Genomic DNA, 21,770 nt, shown 5'->3' on the forward strand with positions numbered 1-21,770 from the left:
AATGCTCAGATATCATCTACTGAGGAGATGCACCACAGGGGAGAGGATGGGCTGTGGAGTCACACCGTCCTCTTGAACAGTTATTCTCCTCCTTAAACCTTGTGCTCCTCGCTTGCTAACATGGATGTGAAGTGCCTATCAAGGCTGCTGAGAAACTGAAGTCACATAAAGATTCTGTGAATAATGATCAGTGCTCAAGATAACCATCTTGAGTCTTCCTCCCCTAATTTTACTGATGAGAAAACGGAATCCCAGGAATGATTAGTAACATATGGGTCCTAGCGCTGTGGTGAGGGTTATTCCCTCTCTTCTGTATTCCTCTTGATTCCAGTTGTCCCCTGGTGTTCCAATGAGAGCAGATGTCTGGGAAAAGCAGATAATGGAGGGATCCCTGGGTGGCAAGAGCAGAGGCTAAGCTTTCTCCCCACAGAATGCTCATGCTTGCTACAAGTAAGTCTTGAGCACAGCAGGAAGTCTTCTAGAACTCTGGAAACCCATTCTGGAACACAGACCCACATGAATCATCTCAGAGGACACAGAGCAGACTTACCAGGTGCATGCACAGGAAGAGCTCATGACATGACTGGGGAACAGGTACCAGGGACAGACCACTTGGTCTTTCCCAGCTGTGTGCAACTGCTCTAGTTACTTAACTTCTCTGCACCTCATGTTCTTTATCTCTAAAGTCAAGTCACCATAGTACCAACCTTCTATGGTCATTGTGGAGTTCAAATAATAAATTCTGTTTAAATATCCTATAAAAAGCCTGGCATATGATAAGTGCACTGTAAATGTTAGCTATTAGTATTTTTGTGGCTTTTTCTTCTTCCAGTTGCTTCCACAACATTCTCCAACTACCAATTATAAAACATAATGTGTTGACAACTCAGATTGCAAAGCAAGATATCTATATTTACATATATGTGATTGGGTAGGTCTGCATACATATATTATTTGTACCCAGATAGGGTAATAACCAGTGCCTGCAAATGAGGAGAGATTCTGCAGGCTGTTGAAGACACTGAAGTACACCCTCCCCCTGCAGATAAGCTTTCTCTTCACACTGCAATTTAGTATCAATACTGGCAAGACAGACTGTTATTTTCCATTTTTAGCTTTATACATTTCCCCCCTTTTTCTCAGCTCTAAATTTCCTTCAGCTCTTTTCTCTGGCAGTTAACTCGCATCCAGCAAAATGTGTTATTTGTAGGTCTAAGGCATATGCTTAGTGGCTTTCAAAATATTTTTTTGCCAACAGCTTAACATGGGACTTCACTGTGCTGAAGGATAAAGGAACACCATACTCTTACATTCTGTAAGGAAGATGAGACCATTTGAAACCTTATAAAATTTCAAGAAAATGACTTAGTTAATGTGTCAACATTGAGAAGAAGTGGGTATAAGCTGAGAAATCATCAGAAAGACTGCTTGGATCCTATCATCAGATCTCTGAAAATGTTCATGTAGTGACCTCATTGGTGTGACATTGGTAGGCGAGAGAAAAGTGCTGGAACCATAATATTTACAATGCTGTATCAACGGGCAATGAAAACTCCTTTGGGTAAGAGATTTGATAATTGCATTGAGAATTTTACACATTTTCTGTGCCCACCAAGCTACTACAGCTAGTCTATAATAAAGGACACTAGAGTTTGTTGCAACCCCCTCTCCTAGCACCAACAATTAGAGACTGTAGGCTTATTCAAAATAAAATACCTCAGTTTAAATGACAGCAACATCAGGCAATTATGGCCACCATCTCCAGTTTCATGCGATCGCTGAACTCCAAGGAGGCCCAGGCAATTTGAACTCAACAGTGACACCCTGTCCTGTCTTTTTTCATCTCCCTCCTTTAAACTGAATTTAAATACCGTGGAAACCAATGGCTACCTAGACAATCCGGGTCCTTTGTTGTCTGACTAACTAGATTAGTAGATGCAGCTGCTTCTCTTCATTTCTATCAGCGTTTGACACTATGAGTATTGGTAGAAAGGAGAGAATTAGCAACGCAAGCACCCTACATCAGAGACAGCTCTCTGCGGTAGGTGATATCAACTACTCTGATAGCGATTCCTGGAAAAGAAACCAAGGTCTAGGAAAATAGAAGTGAGCTGCTCAGTTCACAGGGTGAGTCCAAAGTACAGTAAGAAGAGCATCCAGGCCAGACCTCTACCTTCCACGCTGTTTTTCAAAATTAACTTTTAAAACATCACTCGGGCTATTATGTTTCCAGTTTAATGGTGGATAAGAGTATGGATGAAAATGGTTTGCTTAATGCCATGAGGCTGATTCTCCAGAATAAAGTCTGCACCTGACATTCATGTTCCATAAGCACTTCACTCTGCAGCTTTGTTAACAAGAGTTCATCTGGAGAACGTCATGGCTGAGGCCAATAGTCACCAACGCTCAGCTTCACCATACAAAAAAAAAAAAAAGTAAAATGAAATTCCTGGGGAATGTAAGAGTAAGTAGGTTCTAGAGCAGTATTTTTTATTTTTATTTTTGAAAAATCACAGCCTCCAGTGAGAGTTTAAGGAACATACTGGATCTTCTCTCTAGAAAAATGCACATATGCAAAAATATAGCTTTGTCCACAGTCTGGGATAAGAATATAATTTGGGGGATTTCTGAAGCTTCTGTATTTGTGAAGAAAAGATATCTTTAAGTATTAAGGAGTTCCTTTAAGTTCCTAATTTTAAAGAATGGGGGTATTTTGTTACTATTTGTTTTCTCAAGCTCTACGGTGTGCCTTTCTGGATGCTTTAGTACTGGCAGGGGTAAGAGATCTTGTCAGGCCTGTGGAAGCTTCTGAGTGTTATTTCAGACTCCTTTCTCTTCTCTTCGGTGTCAGCTGTGGAATTTAATCTTTCATGTAGAAGGTGCTTTATTTAAGGGTGTGTAAGTAGTTCAGAAGGATTCTTTTTCTGACCAAGGCATCTTTACCCTATTTTCCGAGAGTATAAAGTGGTAGGTGCTATCTTTAGATTGTCTTTATTTGGAGCTATGATTCTTCTATTAAGTGCCAACATCACTTAAGAGAATGTTAGTTTGCCTAAAGACATTAATGAATTTATCTAGAAGAGATAGAACTGATTCCAAAATATGTAGTAAAAAGAGAAGAACTTAAATGCTCAGATGTTATGCCTATGTATCCTGACACTTCTGTGAAATAAAGCATAGGATATATTTTCTATGTTTGTATCTTAGTTTCTATGGAAAACAAGAGCAAGGGAAAAAATACCACTTCTAGAAGGTGGTTCTGTAGTTGCTGATCTATTATATGTTCTCAAGAGTGTCTTTTTTAAAAAAATTATTTATTTATTTATTGTGTGTGTGTGTGTGTGTGTGTGTATGTGTGAGAGAGAGATATTGGGGATTGAACCATGGGCACTGTAACATTAAACTACACCCCAAACCCTTTATTATATTTTATTTTGAAACAGCATTTCTTTTTTTTTTAATTTTTTAATATTTATTTTTTAGTTTTCGTTGGACACAACATCTTTGTTTGTATGTGGTGCTGAGGATCGAACCCAGGCCGCACGCATGCCAGGCGAGCACACTACCGCCTGAGCCACATCCCCAACCCAAGACAGCATTTCACTAGGTTGCCCAGGCTGGGCTGGAACTTGCAATTTGCCTGCCTCAGTCTCCTAAGTAGCTGGGATTACAGGTGTGCACCACCATACCTGGCTGAGCCTCTTCTCTGAATCCCATCAGAGCTGCCATTTGATTTTATTGCAAAAGTTGCCCCCTGGTAAGACTGCTAACATCTGTGAATGTATTGTGCACACTTACTTGGGAACTTGTGTTCGTGGCTGAGAGCAAGTAAACGTTTCAATTCTGTAGGGAGAAACCGAAAACAATTACACCTTGAACTACTAAAAGTCACTTGAGACTAACTGAGAAATTAAAGCAACATTAGAATTGTGACTGAACTGATCTTAATCTTACCTTCCTCATCTATTACGTAGCTTGATGCTATCCCATCAGTATCTGTTACGTCACAGGAGTAAATGCCCAAGTCATCCATCCCGAGGTCTTTAAAGGTCAATTTTGTCCTACAGAATAAAAATATATATATATATATATATATATATATATATTAGAATGGGGCCATGCCAGGACTGTGGGCCTGTGTTTCTCCCTCTCTAGGAATCTTCGTGAATACTCTTTTCATTTGGAATACTTGTCTTTTCCTCCTTGCTGAGCTGAAGCCTGTTCATTCTTGATGTCTCAGGTTAAATGTCATTTCCATTTGGAAGACTTTCCTGCCCTCTTTCCAGGGGATGATGGTGAAGGAGATGGGGCTGGTACAAATCTCCCATCCCCAAGCCATGCTTCATACTAACACACATCCTGCATAAAGACATTTCACTGATTAGCCTTGCTGGGGGACTAAATAACTCTTCCATAGTGCAGAATATGCTATGGATATTTCTAGATGCTTCTCTTATGCTTCCCCTGTTTTTCCTTTTCTGAATTTATTATACAGTGCTAGTATTGTCCCTCTGTATAATCTCTGTGCCTCCAGAGGCAGGATCTGTGACTGTGGTATCCTTAGATCCCAGCACCTTGTCGGTCTTACATAACATGTTGCATGAATAATGAAAGGACCAATGGTCTAGTTCATTATGTTTTCTAACTTGGCAAACTTTATCACTAGTCTGTGTCTAAAATCAACCAAACACATAAATGTTAAATGTACAAAGTAGAAAAAAATATTATAGTTTGATTGCCTTTTCTTTGACCAAACGCATTTGACTTCCAGAATTGTGGAAGGTACTTCATGCTCCTATGGTGAAAAGGAAACCCATCATTAAAATGAAAACAATTCTTACTTGTTGCCTTTGCTTTCAACTTCTAATCGCGGAGAGTCCTCAGTGGATATGTAATCTTTGGACCAGGTGAATTCTGACTTTGGAGTCATCTGATCACATTCAAAGTTCAGTGAAATGACTCCATCATCATCCACATTTACAACAACCTCTTTGGTTCCTAGAAGATCAAAAAGAAGGTACTGATACTTTGTGGCAGCAAGTAAGAATTCCTTACCTTGGGATACTTTACTTCTACCTGAAAGTAAGGTCCTGAGTCTGGCAAAGAAAGAGCCCCAACTGATCACTGTGGATGGACATTCTTGCCTTAAAATTCAGCTCCTATACTGTAACACAGACTTAAATTAACGTGCCATGAACAATGTTGGTTGGCCAGGACCAGCGAAAAATTGGCTGATATGACAGGTGATACAATTGTGGGAGTGGATTGACTACAATAAGGAGACAAGACTGCCTTGAGAAAAAAGAAAACTAACTCAGGTCCTAATTATAACTTTTGCTTCAATAATATCCATATCCAATAAGTCACTAGGAAAAGATCAAAAGGGACAAAGAAACTAAAGAGAAATTGAAGGGGAGACCGAATAAGACTTGCCTATGTTCACATGTTGGGAATTTGTCAGTTATTTTAGAATGGAGAAATATATGGGAATTTATTATGTTGATCATATAAACATAAATCCATTTAAAAATGTCCCTCTGGATTAGAATGCTAGCAACCTAGAAAGGCTGTTATTGAACAGCATGAAAATTTAAATAGAAATGAGTTTCAAGAGAGGCAGTATGTTTCGAGAAGATTGGTGTGTGAATTTTAAAAGAAAACAATTTGGTTAGTATTTTCAGTTATTTTATTCTTTTGAGAGTTATAATAAATTGTACCTGTCTCTAATATCACAATTCAAAAAGAGTTTGTACAGATTAGAAAACATTCACATCTATGCCTAAATCCAGTTTGAAAAAAGCAAAACATTGTACTCAAACTTATATACTCATTCAATTGTCAGCCTGAAATTGGTTTGTTTCAGTATGTTAAAAAAATTATAGTCCCAGAAAGGTATGGCTTTATTTTTTTATTATTATTATTCTTTTTTTGGGGGGTGGGTGGGTACCAAGGATTGAACTCAGAGGCACTCAGCCATGGAGACACATCCCCAGCCCTATTTTGTATTTTATTTGGAGACAGGGTCTCACTGAGTTAGTTGCTTAGTGCCTCACTTTTGCTGAGGCTGCCTTTGAACTTCCTATTCTCCTTCCTCAGCCTCCCAGGCTGCTGGGATTACAGGCATGCACCACCGTGCCTGGCTTATTTTTAAAAATATATTTAAAATTTTTCCAAAACATATCTCACAAAGGAATGATGTTTTCTCTTCTGACTGTATTGTAGGAGTCCAACATCTTGGTCTACCATCAATAAAACTTGTCAGTGGGAAAAAGGTGTCAAAATCCTCTGAGGGGAAGGCCAAGAGGAAAAGTGTGTCTGAATTGTAAGTAGCATGAGGAACATGATCATGGTTTCTGAATCTGACAGGTGACCTAATAAGGATTCTTATGAATGGCAGTGTGTGCTTCAACTATCAATCTCCACAAAGTGAGAAGTTCAGTGAACACTAGCTCTAGGAGATGTTTAAAATTTCTTCAAGAAACCAACAGGGGCTAGGGATATGGCTTAGTGGTAGAGTGCTTGCTTAGCATGCACAAGGCCCTGGGTTCAATCCATAGCACCACAAAAACAAAACAAATAAAAATCCAAACAGGATGATTTTCTATTTGGCTATACAGATAACCTAAAATAATGATCAATTAAAAGTTTAATTGTTCCCTAAGTGAAACATTCATTCTATGTCCTTTGTAAAGGGCTTAATCTATTTCATAGTAAGTTGCAGACCATGATTTATTTCTATTCTTGATAACATATGACCAATCCTCATATTCCTTTGTTGTAAAATAAATATTGAATAAGCATTCTTATTAAAACTTCAGAGAAGAGTGTGGTGGTTTACATCTGTAATCCCAGTGATTTGGGAGGCTGAGACAGGAAGATTGCAATTCAAAGCCATTTCAGCAACTTAGCAAGGCCCTAAGCAACTCAGTGAGACCCTGTCTCAAAGTAAGTAAAAAAAAAAAAAAAAAAAAATTTAAAAAAGGGGTGGGTGGAGAGCTGGGGATGTAGCTCAGTGGTTAAATGCCCCTGGGTTCAATCTGTGGTACCAAAATAATAAATAAAATAAATAAATAAAATTTGAGGGAAAAAAAATGAACACCAAAGAGCGTTGAGGCTTAGTGTTATAATACACAGTTTGCCTGGCTGAGTCCCTGTAAGAATATTAAATCAAAGATTTTTTGTTTATTGTATTGTTATGAAGAGGAAAGAAATCTTAGGTATTGACTAAATCTTTCTTGACTTTTGCATACTATCTATTTTGGAAGCATAACTGCTCATATTAATCATTCATTATCTTAGTTGTAATCCTTCTTAAAAGGAAGTGAATCATCCACATTCTTGCTGTTTAGTATATTAAAGGCATGACTTGAGTTTACAACATAAAAATATTGCTTGGGTTAAGAATCTTGATGTTCACTAACATGAGAAATTGGATTTTTCTGCCAACAGAGGAGTCATAAAAGTGAAAGAATATGGACAATTCCATTAGCTTTGCTTTTTTCTCAGTTCTGTAGATAACCTTTGTACTATAAAAGCTCACCCATTTGGCCTCTTCCCCAAAACCAAAAAATAAGAAAGCATGCCTTTGCTGATGTGACAAAGTCCACTTGCTAGTGTCCTGCACACACACTGAAGAATTCCATAGATCCTTACATGGAATCTATACTTCACTGGAGAAAATTCTAACTAGCCTATTTTGTCGGTTTCCCTCAGTAGATTAAACTAAAATAATGAGAAGGAAGTAAGAAGCTACTATCTTTGTAAGGAAAATGAGAGCAAGCAGGAAAACTAAAAAACAGGCACAAAGACATTATTTCGTAGAGGGACGAATTGCATCTCATTCCAAAATGACATCACTTATTGCAATACTGCTCCATAAATAAGGTTGGTACTTGTGGCTCTGAGCCATACAGAAAAAGGTAAGTATGATTCAGCAGGCTGCATCCAAGGAGACTGAGAAATGCTCACTGAAATGTGGAACCTATTTTTAAATAATTTCATCAAAAAAATCTTTTTTTTTTTTAAACAGAAGCACAAATGGAGTTTGCCTATCTGGAGGGTTAGGAAGATTTTTTTTTTTTAAAGAGAGAATTTTTAATATTTATTTTTTAGTTCTCGGCGGACACAACATCTTTGTTGGTATGTGGTGCTGAGGATCGAACCCGGGCCGCACTGCATGCCAGGCGAGCACGCTACCGCTTGAGCCACATCCCCAGCCCCATCAAAAAAATCTTAAAATGACATTTTAAAGCTTGGAAGTATAGAACAACTGGAATTTAAAACCATGATTTGCTGAGGTTTCTGAGCCAAATTTGGTCCCACACCCAGTGTGACTTGGAGAACAGGATAGCCCTGCTTAGCTGTTGGAAAATATAGAGCTATCTTAGTGAAGTATTCTGGAAAATGAAAATTTTAAAAGTAACTGGTTGATCTTTTGTGAAAATATGAAGTAAAACCAAAGAAGTTACCTATTTTCCTTTTAAAATGAAAGGTAGTATTTTTAAACAATATTCTTCTATTTTTTTAGTTGTAGATGGACATATAACCTTCTATTTTTATTTATTTATTTTTATGTGGTGCTAAGGATTGAACCCGGTGCCTCACACATGCCAGGCAAGTGCTGTGCCCCTGAACTACAGCCCCAGCCCAAAAGATAGCATTTTTAAGTCTCAAACAATAGATGTGGAAAATTAAACTGACATTGACTTTGGAAAAAAAATAGACTCATCCTTCCTTCTGGGTTTATGAATAGAGAAAAAAGTGGTTTTGGAATTTTTATTTTATATATTTATGTTGTGTGTGTATGGTAATAGTGATCAAACCCAAGGCCTTATTAACCCTGACGCTCTACCATTGAGCTGCATCCCCAGCTCTAGTAGACACTTTAGAGAAGTTACTTGGGACAACAAGGAATAAATGTGAGAAAGCAGGAATTTAAAGCAAAAATATATCTTTTGAAAAACTTAAAAGTAGGCAAAACAATTAAAATATGAGGTTGGAGTTTTCTTTCATATGGATGTGTTAGACTATAGATTTCCCTTTATATAATAAGAGAAGTGGAGTTGGTCAGTCTTTCCAGATACTAAAATCTAAGAGTAATGAACAATATAACTCCTTAAGTAAGGGTTCCTGAATACATAAAAGGCAAAAAATTCTATTGCAATTTTACAAAGACACATGATATTCAAATGGATGATCTTTTATATAAATGCTCTAGAAAAACCAAAACCAATGTATTAACCTATAAAGCAACAATGGCATTTCTAACATGCCCCAGGCTAACTCTTCAGATAACAGCATAGGGAGATTAAATTTGTACAGTGTTGGAGAAAAAGTCCAAGAGAAAGGTATAGCTGTAACATTCTCAAAAAAAAAATTTTTTTTTTAATGTTCCAGGGTTTAAATGAGCTTGGGCCAAGAGCTGAGGTAATGTCAATTAATTCATGGCTGATTCATTCTCTAAGTTGATTAAAGTATGAACAAAGTGATTCAGATACTTAATGGGCAGGAGGAAGCAAGTTTGATATTCTACTATCATCTTAAAGGAAACCTAGTAGATTCCTTCCAGACTAAGGTTGTCCCACTTTTTACAGAAAAGTTGGGCTTGAAAAGTGAACTAAAGTTTGTCATGACTTACATTTTCTAAAAAATGATCTTTGAATTTGTTCAAGAACATGAAGAATGCAATAAAAGAGAGATTTTGACTTGCAAACTCTTATAAGAGTTGTCCCTAGTCAACTGCTCAACCCTTAACAAAGCCCTAATAAGGACACAGGAATATCCAGTCACACAAATGGCATCTTAGCAGTCTTCCAAGAGCCAGGAAGCCCCAGAACATGGGTTATTAGAACGTGGCCCAGGGCTACTATGAGTTTTTTGAAAATTAGCCAACTCTGCCCTACTTTTCTCTCATATAAATTTTTCCTTAAAAGAAAAAAACATAGAATTTAAAAGGTGAAATAAAATCTCTGTAAACTGCCTTCTTCTTCTATACTTCCTAATTTGATATGAGGCTTTTTGTCTCATATTGTTTAAAGTCTTTTATGTCAACATTAATGTATTGTTTTATATGCTGTGTAGCTATTTGTCCTTCTCCACTGTGTGTGTGTGTGTGTGTGTGTTGTTGTTGTTGTTGTTGTTGTTGTTGTTGAGAAAAACCTAAAGAGTGGCTAGAGTCAAGCATATGGAAGTGTACTGAGATGCCCCGTTTGTGGTGAGGATTGCTGCCTGACCCCCTGCATCCCTTTCTGGATGTTTCCTTCCCAGTCAGTCCATCCTTTATAACCAGGACATGTATCACAACATGCCCAGGGAGAAGTGTGCATACTGAGTCACATTCACTGGCTACACATAGTTGTTATTCATTATGTTTTTGTTTAGTAGATTAACAATATATACTATACCAGGTACTATGCCAGACTCTCAGCATAGATACAGAAAAGATACAGCTCCCTTTTGGGAAGGTGCTCAGAGTCTAATGCCTACTTCTTGAGCCTGGTTTCAGACTGGAATCACTCAAGGAGTTAAACAAACAATAGGCTCAGCCTTAGAGATTCTGACTTAGTTGGTCTGGGTGGCAATACTTTTGAAGTCCCTGGCATGATTCTAAATTACAGCCAAGGTTGAGAACTACTGTCCCAGTAGGTGAAAGATCCATTAGTAAGCACAGTTTAGGATGGTTTTCTAAAGGAACCAGTTGAGTTTATTGCTAGGAGTTGGTCTGGCTTCCTGCTTCAGAGTCTTCCAAAACTCCACCAAGAGGCCCCTGGGTACGTAGTAGCTTTCTCAGCCTTACCAGGCTCTGGGCCAAGCAACTGTTAGACTCTGGGATTGTAAAGTGACCTTCATTACTAGGATGTCAACTCAGTGTATTCTGCTGACCTGACTTGTTCCTCATGACCAAGTGCTAGCATTCTGTGATCCATTTCTTTCTTGGGGCCCTGCCTGGTGTTCAGATTCTTGCCCATCACCTGATTCTCCTGCCCACTGCAGTTTTCTCTGCTAAGAATACCTGCAGCCTGTACTGCCAGGCTGTTGCCCTCCTGATCACCTGCCACACCTTGGCAGGTCTCTCTCTTGGCTCTCATATGATCTGTCTCATCTGGCCTCTACCTCCATCCTCTGGCCTGATGCAATCAACCACGGATACTGCTTTAATAATATCAAATATCAGGTGAGAATGTCTTTTTTGGTACCAAAAAATCTACCCCAAATATGATTCCACCTATTCTATTTATAGGCTTCTTTAGCTAAAGGATTTCATGGAAAAGCATGACATATTTTGTAGCAGTGGCTGGAGTTCATCTACTTACATATTCTTTGACTTCAAAGGGAGTTCAGTGATCCGAACAACCCCCAATGGATTAGGTTAACTTTTAAATGGAATTCAGTTACACTTGAGGTATCCTGTTAGAAGTATTTGCAGTTTGCTGTTACATGATAAGCTTGATTTTCTATCTGAAATTTTAATACTGGATACCAGAAGAAGTTCTTCTGAAACAGTGATCTAAGTTTCACATCCCAAATCTTGAAATTGATAACATGCCCCTACATTCCATCCATTCTAAAATAAATACATGAGGAAAAGTCATCTACTGATATTTAATAAAATTACTAAGCATAGCCAATTTGGGGCTATCTATATGCTTTCACAGGGACTCACAAAACCTTGATACCTGGTTTATAGCCTATTTGGCTATGGAGATATATTATCCTAGCTCTCTCATCATACCATGTTGTAAACTCTGCTGTTGTTATAAGACTGTAAACTAGTATGCAGTAAGGATGACACATTACTCTACCCCCAGGGCCCACCCAGCATCAGGCAACAGAAGGAATTCTAGAAATACATGTTGCAAGAAAGAATGTGCTTGTTGCCCATAAAATAAGTCCAGCATCCCTGGAGTTTTGGCGCTCCTGTATGGGGAAGCATCTTGGCTTTGTGTGTCTCAGGATTCTTTTTCAGACTGTGAGTCAATGACTCCTGAACCCATCTATATGGTGCTGCTTAGTGTATACCTGTCTGCAGCTGCTGGTTGGAGTTACATTCTGGGAATGGAAGGGCCACAAAAATGACTTTGGGGACAGTCTTCCAGATCAGTGAAACAAAGCTCTCACTCAGGGGGTCAAAGATCCTTTCCTGGTGTCAAAATTTCCCTAGTGATGACACAGTTAATGTCAGATGCCTGGTCATCTGCCATTCTGAGGCTAGAGAAGAGCGACTAAGAAATTGCTTTGTGCTTTCTTTGATCTGATTGGGAATCTACAGGTTAAAGTGTGTTTTGATTTACCCATGACTAGACTAGTAAGAGTTGACTCATCGAGCAATCTAAATGTTATTATGAGAGTGCAGACACTGCCCTTGGGTCCTCACATATGCCCATTTGGCACTTTTAATATCCCCACAGTTGACAAATGAAGGGTCCTGTTTCTATAGGAGCATATGTCCTGGTGTCCCTTGTACATCTACTTTGACCTAGTGTATCTGTTCTTAGCATTTTTCTGCTTTCTCCTGGAATTTTGCAATAGTTATTTACTTGGAGTGTAGCACTTTTTACAGATACCTGCCACACTTTTGTAAAGAAGGTCACCTTTGTCAGACTCATAGCTACAAACTAGTTTTCTAAAAAATATTTTATTAGTTGTTGATGGATATTTATTTATATGTGGTCCTGAGAATTGAACCTAGTGCCTCACACATGCTAGGCAAGCGCTCTACCACTGAGCCACAACCCCATCCCCAAACTAGTTTTAAGAGTAACTGAAAATAGTTATTAAGATGAAAGGGGCAGATGGTTCCTGAAAAGGTATACATTGTTTATACTTTTTGAGTGACAAGTAGTAAAAATAGTTTCCTATGTTTACATTCTTTGCTCATTGGGAAAATAAATATTACATGATGTATCTGCTCTTGGTTCATTTCAATTCTGAAAAGGAAAGACTAAAGTGAAAATACTTGAACTAGGATGAATAAAAACTTAAAAATAACTGGTTAGAATTTTTTAATCCTATTTTGCTTTCAATGCTTTCTTTTATGTAACTTTAAAGAACTGAAATGCATAATTTTAAAAAGACACAGATTGAATGATAAAAAGAAATAGTTATTATAGAATGATCTGAAATTATAGGGACAATGAACATTATAAAGTTAGTTTTCATAATAAAGGAAAGACTGTCTTCTTCTGTCCAATCCCAGCATCTCTTGAGTCTGGCAAGTTGAGGTCTGTCTCAGCTCTGCAGACCATTCAGACAGGACTGTTGTTAGTTTAACCCATGGGTCAGCAAACTGTGGCCTGTGGGCTAAATATGGCTTGTTGCCTCTAATTGTATGGCCCACAAGCTTAAGAATGGTTTTTGTATTTTGAAACAGTTGGAAAAAAAATAAAAAGAAGATTTATATTTCAAGGCACATAAACATTATATAGAATTCAAATTTTATAATGCATAAAATGCATGATATTATTCAATGCATATACATCACGCACATAATAAATTTTATTGGAACACAGTCCTGCTCATCAGTTTATATATTATCTATGGCTGCTTTCATGCCATGGCAGAGCTGAGTAGTTGTGATAGAGACCATATAGCGGTAAAACAAAAAAATATTTACTGTCTGGCCCTTCACAGAAAGTTTGCTGACCCTTAGCTTCTTAATAGCTGCAATTCATTTAACTGGGCCATTTCAGCTTCCCCTATAATTGGGAGTATCTTATGGGACATAATGGCCAGGACATAATGGAAACCATTTCCCAGGGACTTTTGTTTGGAAGAGTTGGTTCAGGAGGCATAATTTGATCCAGAATTTCTGTTATTCATTTTATTTTATTTACCGTGCTGGAGATTGAACCCAAGGCCTTGTACATGTTTGGCAAGTACTCTTCTACTGAGCTACCTCCCAGGCCTGAATTTCCTGTTCTTAGGTGTGAACCAAAAGAGCCCCTGGATAATTTAAACCTGGTTCATCCCTATTCCAAGGTACCTGTGAAGAAATGAATGGTTCTATGCTAAGGTCATACATCTCAATTTCTTAGCTAGCACACATTGATGATTTTGAAAATCAGGAAAAGAATACAAAGTCAGGTTAAATGTTAGTACCCTACACAGAGAAGATGGATCTTTTTCTTTTCTTTGCAGTGATAGGGATTGAACAACCACTGAATGACATCCCCATCCAAGATGATTGTTAATGAAAAAAGTCAATGCCCACCTGGACGGGTCTCTGCCACAACGGGGCCAGCGAGGTCAGATGGCTTGCCAACACCAGCCTGGTTGATGGCTCGGACACGGAACACATAGCTGACACCCTCTTTGAGGCCTTGTACCTGGAAGAAGCAGATGTAAAAGCAGTGGGTGTTTTATGTTATTTAAACAGATGTGTTCTTCCTCTGTAATAACCATTTAGTCACATAGTACCAAAGACACAGGACCCTTTGTTCTAGAGCTGATTCTGTCTGTGACTAATCACTCCATTAGCAGACTCTGGACTATCTTCTGTCTAGACCAGCTATCAATAGCCAAGGAGTTTCCCTTCCAACTCTGATGATCTACCTTCTTTTGATAATTTAATGGCTTCCAACAAAATACAAAGTGGTCATAATAGCATATATGCTGCCCACGCTCTTGTGAGATATTCCAAGAATAATTCAGATGAAATACTTGGCAAGAGAGAAGAATTAAAAGCATGGATCACTGACACTTTCCATTTGCTTAAAAGCATGTTCAAGTACTAGAACAAAAAAAAAATTGTCCCTATAAATCAAATATAGGTATTTCTTACTAAACAGACATTAACATAATTGTGACTTTAAGTAATTTGTGAATAATCAAAGTGCATTAAAATTTTAAATCCTCAAGGTTTTAATCATCAAAGAGACTTTTTCTGAGAACCTACTTCATATTTTTTGTATGTGTGTGTGTGTGATTTTCTTTGGATTTGGCACTGCATTTATAATTTCTTTCTCTGAGTTCTGAAGTGCATTTGTAATTTCTTTCTTTCTTTGAATTCTGCATTTACACTCTATTTTTGTATGACAGTCTCTCTTCATATTTTTTGTGTGATTTTTTGAGGGATTTGCACTGTAATAGTAATGGTATGATTCCAGTAATAATAATACTATTAACACTTTAAAAAAATTATCCTTTTATTTTAAAAACACATGACATTTAAAAGTGATATTGTATTTTAAGAAGGAATTTATTACACACAGAAGCCATAATTTTCTACCTAATCCTGTGATGGAGATCCATATCCCCAACAGGATTTAAATCAAACAGTGCTGGAATACACTTATACAATTAAATGAAGGATTTGGGGTTGTGTATTTAAATGAGTCATGCATTAAATTGTTAGGTTTTTAATCGATTTGATTTTATTGGGCTGATGACAACAGAACATCACTATTTATGTAGTGATAGCTTTCCCTCCAATGAATGGATTTTTGAAATGAATTTCAATTTGTAAATGAACTTGAACTTAGGCACAGGCTAAATGCATAGCATTTGATATGTTTAAAATCCCATGTTCATAAATAATACCAGTAAGTTGCGAATTTCCAGAAAGGAACAGAAACGTTTCCTTGTTAAGATAAAATAGGCCAACTGCCAGATGTCTGACACATCTGCACCTGCTGTGTAGGTGATGCGTGGCTGAGGCAGGTGTCTGCAACACGTGCAGGAAGGAGGTCCATAGTCTAGTGTCTGATGCGACAACAACACACCTCCACATTTCCAGTACTCCAGGGACGAGAACCACTGGCCCAACAGCACCACAAATACATAGTCTATGTGACCTGTGTACACTTACTCTCCTTTCCTTGGGTTTTCCCCTTCTCTATAATTTCCAAATCACATCCCCTTACCTTTTCCATCCAATGTCCCCCACACTTTCCAATTACATCCTTCTTACCACCTCATCTCACCAGGTGGTAATTACCAATAAAAAAGGAAAATGAACTCTGTCTGGTTAAATCCTTTTGGTGTGAATGCAGTATGCAAATGACTGAATGACTGTGGTGCAGTCACACTTCATTGCAGGTAATAAGCAAGGGGCTCTTATTCCCCAATAGCTTCTGAGGCCCTACTGTAGATGGGGGGGGGTCTTCAAGTGCTCTGCCAACAACAGAGGGAAACATTCTTTTTGGCACAAGTGAGCCAGTCAGTGGTTACAGCACAATAGTCTTTGGCAGATAGAGTTAGGAACTGGTTTGGTTAGGATACGCTAGGGGAATCCAGAGGGCAATGACCCAGGTAAGGGCAAGGTAGGTCAAGAGCTGAGTGAACCCGTGCTGCTAATCTCCTAGAGCTCATGAGAGTGCACGCATGAGGCAGCAGGTGAAGTGAGCCAGGATGTGACGCAAAAGAGCCCAGTTTCCATGTTCTGGTGTGACCTCTATAAAAACAGCTTTTGTGGTAGGATGGTGTTTTAAGACTGTGAGGGGGTAAGTTGAAGCATGGAGGGAAAGGAGGCAAGAAGGAAGAGATGGTGGATGTTTTGCAAAACTAGGCTGAGGAATTCAGCTTAAATATCACCGAACTGTTTCAAGCATCATAAAATTCCTGCAATTCTAACTATTGCCAAGAGGAATCTTACCAGGAGCCTAATATTTGAAATAAACCAAAGCAGAGAGAGTGGTTTTTTTTTCCATCTTTAAAGTTAATAGTAATAGAACACTTTTCCTTTTTAGAGGATAAAAGCATGCTCTAAAGCATTCTCTACCTTCAGGTATTTGTTTTTAATGGCTGCCTCATTGAGTCCTCGCCATTGGTCATCTTTGGCATTGGTCTCCTTAATGTCCACAAAGTAACCGGTGACTGGGGTCCGTCCAGAGTGGACAGGAGGCTTCCACTGCAGAACCAGCGAGTTTTTCCTGACTTCACTATACTTAAGACTGTGAGGTGGTCCTGAGAAAGAGAGAGAAGGGAATGAATAGAAATCATAAGGTAAATCAAAGAACTCAAATATGAAAAAATTTACAACGACTTTTAAGGTCTGAAAGCTGAATCTGATGCTGTGTGTTTTGTTTATTTTTTAAATTTAGCATTCCCATGAAAATAGATATTTAGTGCTAATTTCATAGCAAATTTCCACAACTGTTCTACATCAATTAAGTTCTTTCATGGAGGGCAGGTGGGTAAAGATATTTCAAGGTGCCTGTAGGAGCCTGAATTAAAACTTCCCATCATGCTGTCCTTGGACCTGTTAGTCATCTTTATCAGAACAGGCTAGTTTAGTTGCAGATTCAGTTTTAGGTTATTTTTGAGTGAAACTCCCCTCAATCTCAAATAATTTGAAGAAAGCAAAATAGTTTGGTGGTATTGGTAATTGAACCCAGGAGCCCTCTACCACAGAACTACATTCCCAGCCCTTTTTTACTTTTTGAGACAGAGTCTCACTAGTTGCTGAGGCTGGCCTTGGATTTGTGATCCTCCTGCCTTAGCCTACCAAATTGTTGTGATCACAGTCATGTGCTACCGTGCCTAGCTGAAAACAACTCTATCTGATGGCATATAAACATAGACAGTAATTAAATGAATATGAATAACCACCAATTGGAGGGAATTCCCACAAATGGGTAAAAAACAAATGACAGATTATGGTTTATAAAAATAACTTGCAGCAACATAAAATAGAATCAATCCCATGGTCCCTAACTGTGTGAAATACTGTTTCATTCATCCCATTCATCCAATTAAGAGAAAGCTCAGAAGCCTAGTAACTTGATACTCTCTGAAGGGAGAAAGCCAAGATGTGTCCCTTGGGCATGCTCTTTGCATTCTTAGGAGAGTCCAAACAACTATGTGATGGCCCATATCTTTGTGTGACCACCAGCTGCTACTCAGGTGGTATACTTATTTCTTTTCTTTTTTAAAACTAGCAACTGATGTCTCATCATCCAATCAAAATCACCTGAAGTGACTCACAGTGGCCTGAAAGCAACTATAAACACAAGATTGTATTATGCTTTGGCATTTTGCAACTAAACGGTCAATATTTGTTTGACCCTTTACCTCGGCTCAACAGTTTCAAATACACATCATCCTTGTCTTCCGATATCTTGTATGGAAATATATTTAAATATTCCACCATATACCTTACACTAGCATGGCGTATTTTCTATTTGGCAAAGGGTTTTAATGATCGTGATCTTGTGTTATTCATAGAGCTCAGTGAGGCATCCAAGTAGGCAGCACTATCCTACTTGAGGGAAGAGAAACTAGGTTCTGCTGCTTCCTAACACCTCTTGTCTAGCAAAATTTTGCAGTCCTAATTCTGTCATTTACCACCTGTGTGACCTTCCATGCATCATTTAACTTGAATCTCAGTTTCTTCATGTGCACAATGGAAAGAAGATACAACATTCTTTTTGCTATCTTCTATAAAAACTTCGTATGCATGGCTTATCCAACACCAAGTCCGGTTGTCAGGAGAGTGGAGGACTGCCTCATTTGTTTCTTGTTCAGAGTGCTCACCCTACAACTTTTTAAAAATCAGCTACACCATTTTCTATCAAAACACTTTCCACAGGCATGCTTAGAATTTCTAAGACTCTGGTCATTTGCACTTACCTTTATTCAGGAATTGCAAGACTTTGAAAATAGATTCACATGTTGCAGGTGGCAGAAAGAACTTAAGAAATATCTACAGGCATCAAAGGGATGTAAGAAAAGGCAGTTTATTTGTCTTATCATATTTGCTGAAGTTGAGTGAGGCCTTAAACCTCTCTCGAGTGTCTCTTATAAACTTTCCATTCACACTTGGCAGAGAAGCGATGCAGCTGGGGGCTCACTGAGTGAAGGTAACACGATGGTTCTTCCAGGACACAGGGGTTCAAGTAGAGGAAAGAAGGAAGGGCCAGGGGTAGGGCTGCCATCTACTCTGGATGCCCTCACATGGCCTGGGGCACTAATGTGGTCTATTTTGATGCTATGCCAGTGGTTAAATATGCTGAATATCAAACCCCATGGGAAGATTTTAATCATCCTAGGACACATTTGAAGTCAGTACCATTGGAAACAAAATAAAATCACGCATCAAACACATCAGCGTTGCTAGTTGGAATCTTAATGGCTTAGCAAATTTGTCTGTATTCACTGATTAAACTTATTCAGTCTTACAGCTCTATAAGAGGTGTCCACCTAGGTGAGTTGTTCTGCCTACTTCCTGTTTTCTTTCCTCCCACCTTCAGCCACTTCCCTGTGACCACCTGCAAAGGAGATTATTTGCCAGCCAAATTTGAGGGGGGTGGGGGAGAAAGGGAGGGGGGAAACTTGAGAAATCACTGCAGAGGGTCAAATGGAGAGAAGAAGCCAGACTGAAGTCCCAGGAAGGTACATTATATCCATCTACATAACACAATAAGCAGATGGGAAGAGGGAGGGGGACAGAAAATGAGGAGGAGAAGCCCCATAGACTGGATCTGGAGAGAGAGATTTGGGGAGTTGATAAATGAGAGGCTTCAGAGCACTGGGAAACTGCATAATGAGGGAATGCAAGAAACTTTTGAGAAATTTTTTTTGTGGGAATTTGAATTGGATGTCCTTTAATGGCCTTTAAGAAGCAAAAGCAAAGATTGTGATTTCTTTTAAATGTTTACTTAGCACCCCAATTGTGTACTTCTGTCAATCCTACTCCAAGCACAGTTTGAGATATGGGGGCTTTGGGATTTATTTGGAACATAATCTTTAGGAATTGATTCTCAATTTTATGTTGCTATCCATTTTTTTGATATTGTTATAAAAACTTTAGGTTAGCATGAGGGACTCAAGAGAATTATTTTCTCTTAAATGTAGTACTTCAATTGAGTCTCATGTTGTAGGTTCTGTTGCAAGAAACTCCAAGCCTCAGTACCGAGGCAGGGTGTCCTCAGTTTACCTGGAACGGCAATGGTCCACTCTTCGCACTTGAAACTTTCGCTAACTGCTGAGGGTGCTCCCAGCCCAGCGATATTCATGGCGGCCACTTGGAACTGATACACCATGTTTTCCTTCAAGTTGCTAATCTGCAACATCAACAACATCACAGTGAGGGAATGTATCAGGATTGTGTTTTCTTGATGTTTAACGTTTTATTTATTTACCTCCTGTCTCAGGAATACCCCATGATGACCTTGTTTTATTCTAGTTGTTCAATGTTTTATTTATTTACCTCCCTGGGTTGGATACACCCAAGGGCGGCCCTTCGTGAGTCACAACATTTTGTAATCGCCTCCCTGGGGCGTAGATGAACCCATGACCTGCTTAGGGCCTATGGAATATGGCAAAGGTATTAGAGTATCAGTCCTTGTGACTGAGTCATTGAGTCCTTCTCCATTGTCATATTACAAAGGAGAAGGGATGTTAACAGAAAGAATTGAGGTCCTTAATCAGCTGATTTTGTGTTAATCAAAAGAGAAATGATCCTAGGTGAACCTGATGTAATCAGTCAAGAACATTAAAAATGGGGCTTGAGCCCTTCCTGAAGCAAAATTTGTTTTTTTTTTTCTTTAAGAAGAAACAAGTAAGTGACTAGAATTTGGAGTAGGAAAGCATGGTGGAGTCCAAGCCTTTTAGCTCTATAGTTTCAAGGAACTGAATTCTGCCAAGAGTCTAAAGAAACTTGGAAGAGAACTGAAGGCCAACAGGCACCCAAATTTCAGCCTTGTGAGAACCTTGTCAGAAGACCCAGCTAGGCCTTTCCCAGACCCCTGACTCATGAACACTATGACATTAAAAAAAAAAAAAGGTTGTTCTAAGCCACAATATTTGTGGTAATTTGTTATGTGTCAATGGAAAACTAGGGCATGTATAAATGAAAAATGAGTTCTAAGTCAGGAATTACAATACTAAAGTTCTTATTACACTTCTGCTGTTTACTGTGTGACCTAATATTTTCTATATCCATTGGATGGAATGGGGTTCCTGCAAGGGTAAATGTGGATGACAAAGTAGCAGATGTGAAAGCACTTGCAGAATAGAAATGATGGAATATGTTGGTGTGAAAAAGGTTTGTAGGAGAAGTACACCACAGAACATGTAAAATGTGACCTGGAAAAAAGGGAGAACGCAGCAAGAAAAAAAAAATATGAATGTGTTAATAGAAAAATCAGATGCAAAGGAAGATAATTTGTAAACTGAAAAAAAATCAGAAGAAATTATAAAGACAGAAAGACACGAGGGTGGGAAAGAGAGAAGAGTGATTAATAGACATGGAAGATAGAGCAAGAATGTCAGACATGTTTAACTAAAATTCTGGGAGAAGTGAGGAAGATGGGGTAGAAACAATATTCAGGAGATAAAGAATTTTCTAAAGAGGTCTTTCTGAAAAATTCAACTCACAGATTGAAGAATCCTCCCCCCAAATTCCTAGGAAGATACATTTTAAAAAAATATTTACTTTTTAGTTTTAGGTGGACACAATATCTTTATTTTATTTTTATGTGGTGTTGAGGATCGAACCTAGTACCCTGCACATGTCAGGCAAGAGCACTACCGCTTGAGCCACATCCCCAGCCCTGAAGATACATTTTAAAAGACAGATAATATTTCAAGTGTAGTACACAAAAAATAAATCGAAACATTAAAGCTGCCTAAAAAATACAAATTATCCTCAAATGCCATGTCAGAGGCAACAATAAGCCGGGAGATAATGGAATTATCTTTATAAGCACCAAACAAACAAACAAAAAACTACCATTATGGAATTTTTACCTAGAAGAAATAATTTTGTAGAATGAGAAGGGATATTTTCAAACACAGAAATAAAGAGCTTACATGTTTGTATAAATATGTCA

General features: G+C 38.4%; 1 protein-coding gene across 1 annotated transcript in view; it reads right to left on the reverse strand.

Annotated features, from left to right (window-relative positions):
* Myom1 (myomesin 1) overlaps positions 1 to 21,770 on the reverse strand; it is a 128,999-nt gene that overhangs the window by 24,881 nt on the left and 82,348 nt on the right. Inside the window, exons 20-25 of the mRNA XM_005337118.5 lie at positions 19,874 to 20,000; positions 16,718 to 16,902; positions 14,210 to 14,324; positions 4,842 to 4,998; positions 3,955 to 4,061; positions 3,799 to 3,843 (exon numbers count right to left, since the gene is read on the reverse strand). Coding sequence (XP_005337175.2) covers positions 3,799 to 3,843; positions 3,955 to 4,061; positions 4,842 to 4,998; positions 14,210 to 14,324; positions 16,718 to 16,902; positions 19,874 to 20,000 — 736 coding nt within the window. The remainder of the gene's footprint in view (positions 1 to 3,798; positions 3,844 to 3,954; positions 4,062 to 4,841; positions 4,999 to 14,209; positions 14,325 to 16,717; positions 16,903 to 19,873; positions 20,001 to 21,770) is intronic.

The sequence above is a fragment of the Ictidomys tridecemlineatus genome, chromosome 13, assembly GCF_052094955.1.
Source record: "Ictidomys tridecemlineatus isolate mIctTri1 chromosome 13, mIctTri1.hap1, whole genome shotgun sequence".
Classification (NCBI taxonomy): Eukaryota; Metazoa; Chordata; class Mammalia; order Rodentia; family Sciuridae; genus Ictidomys; species Ictidomys tridecemlineatus.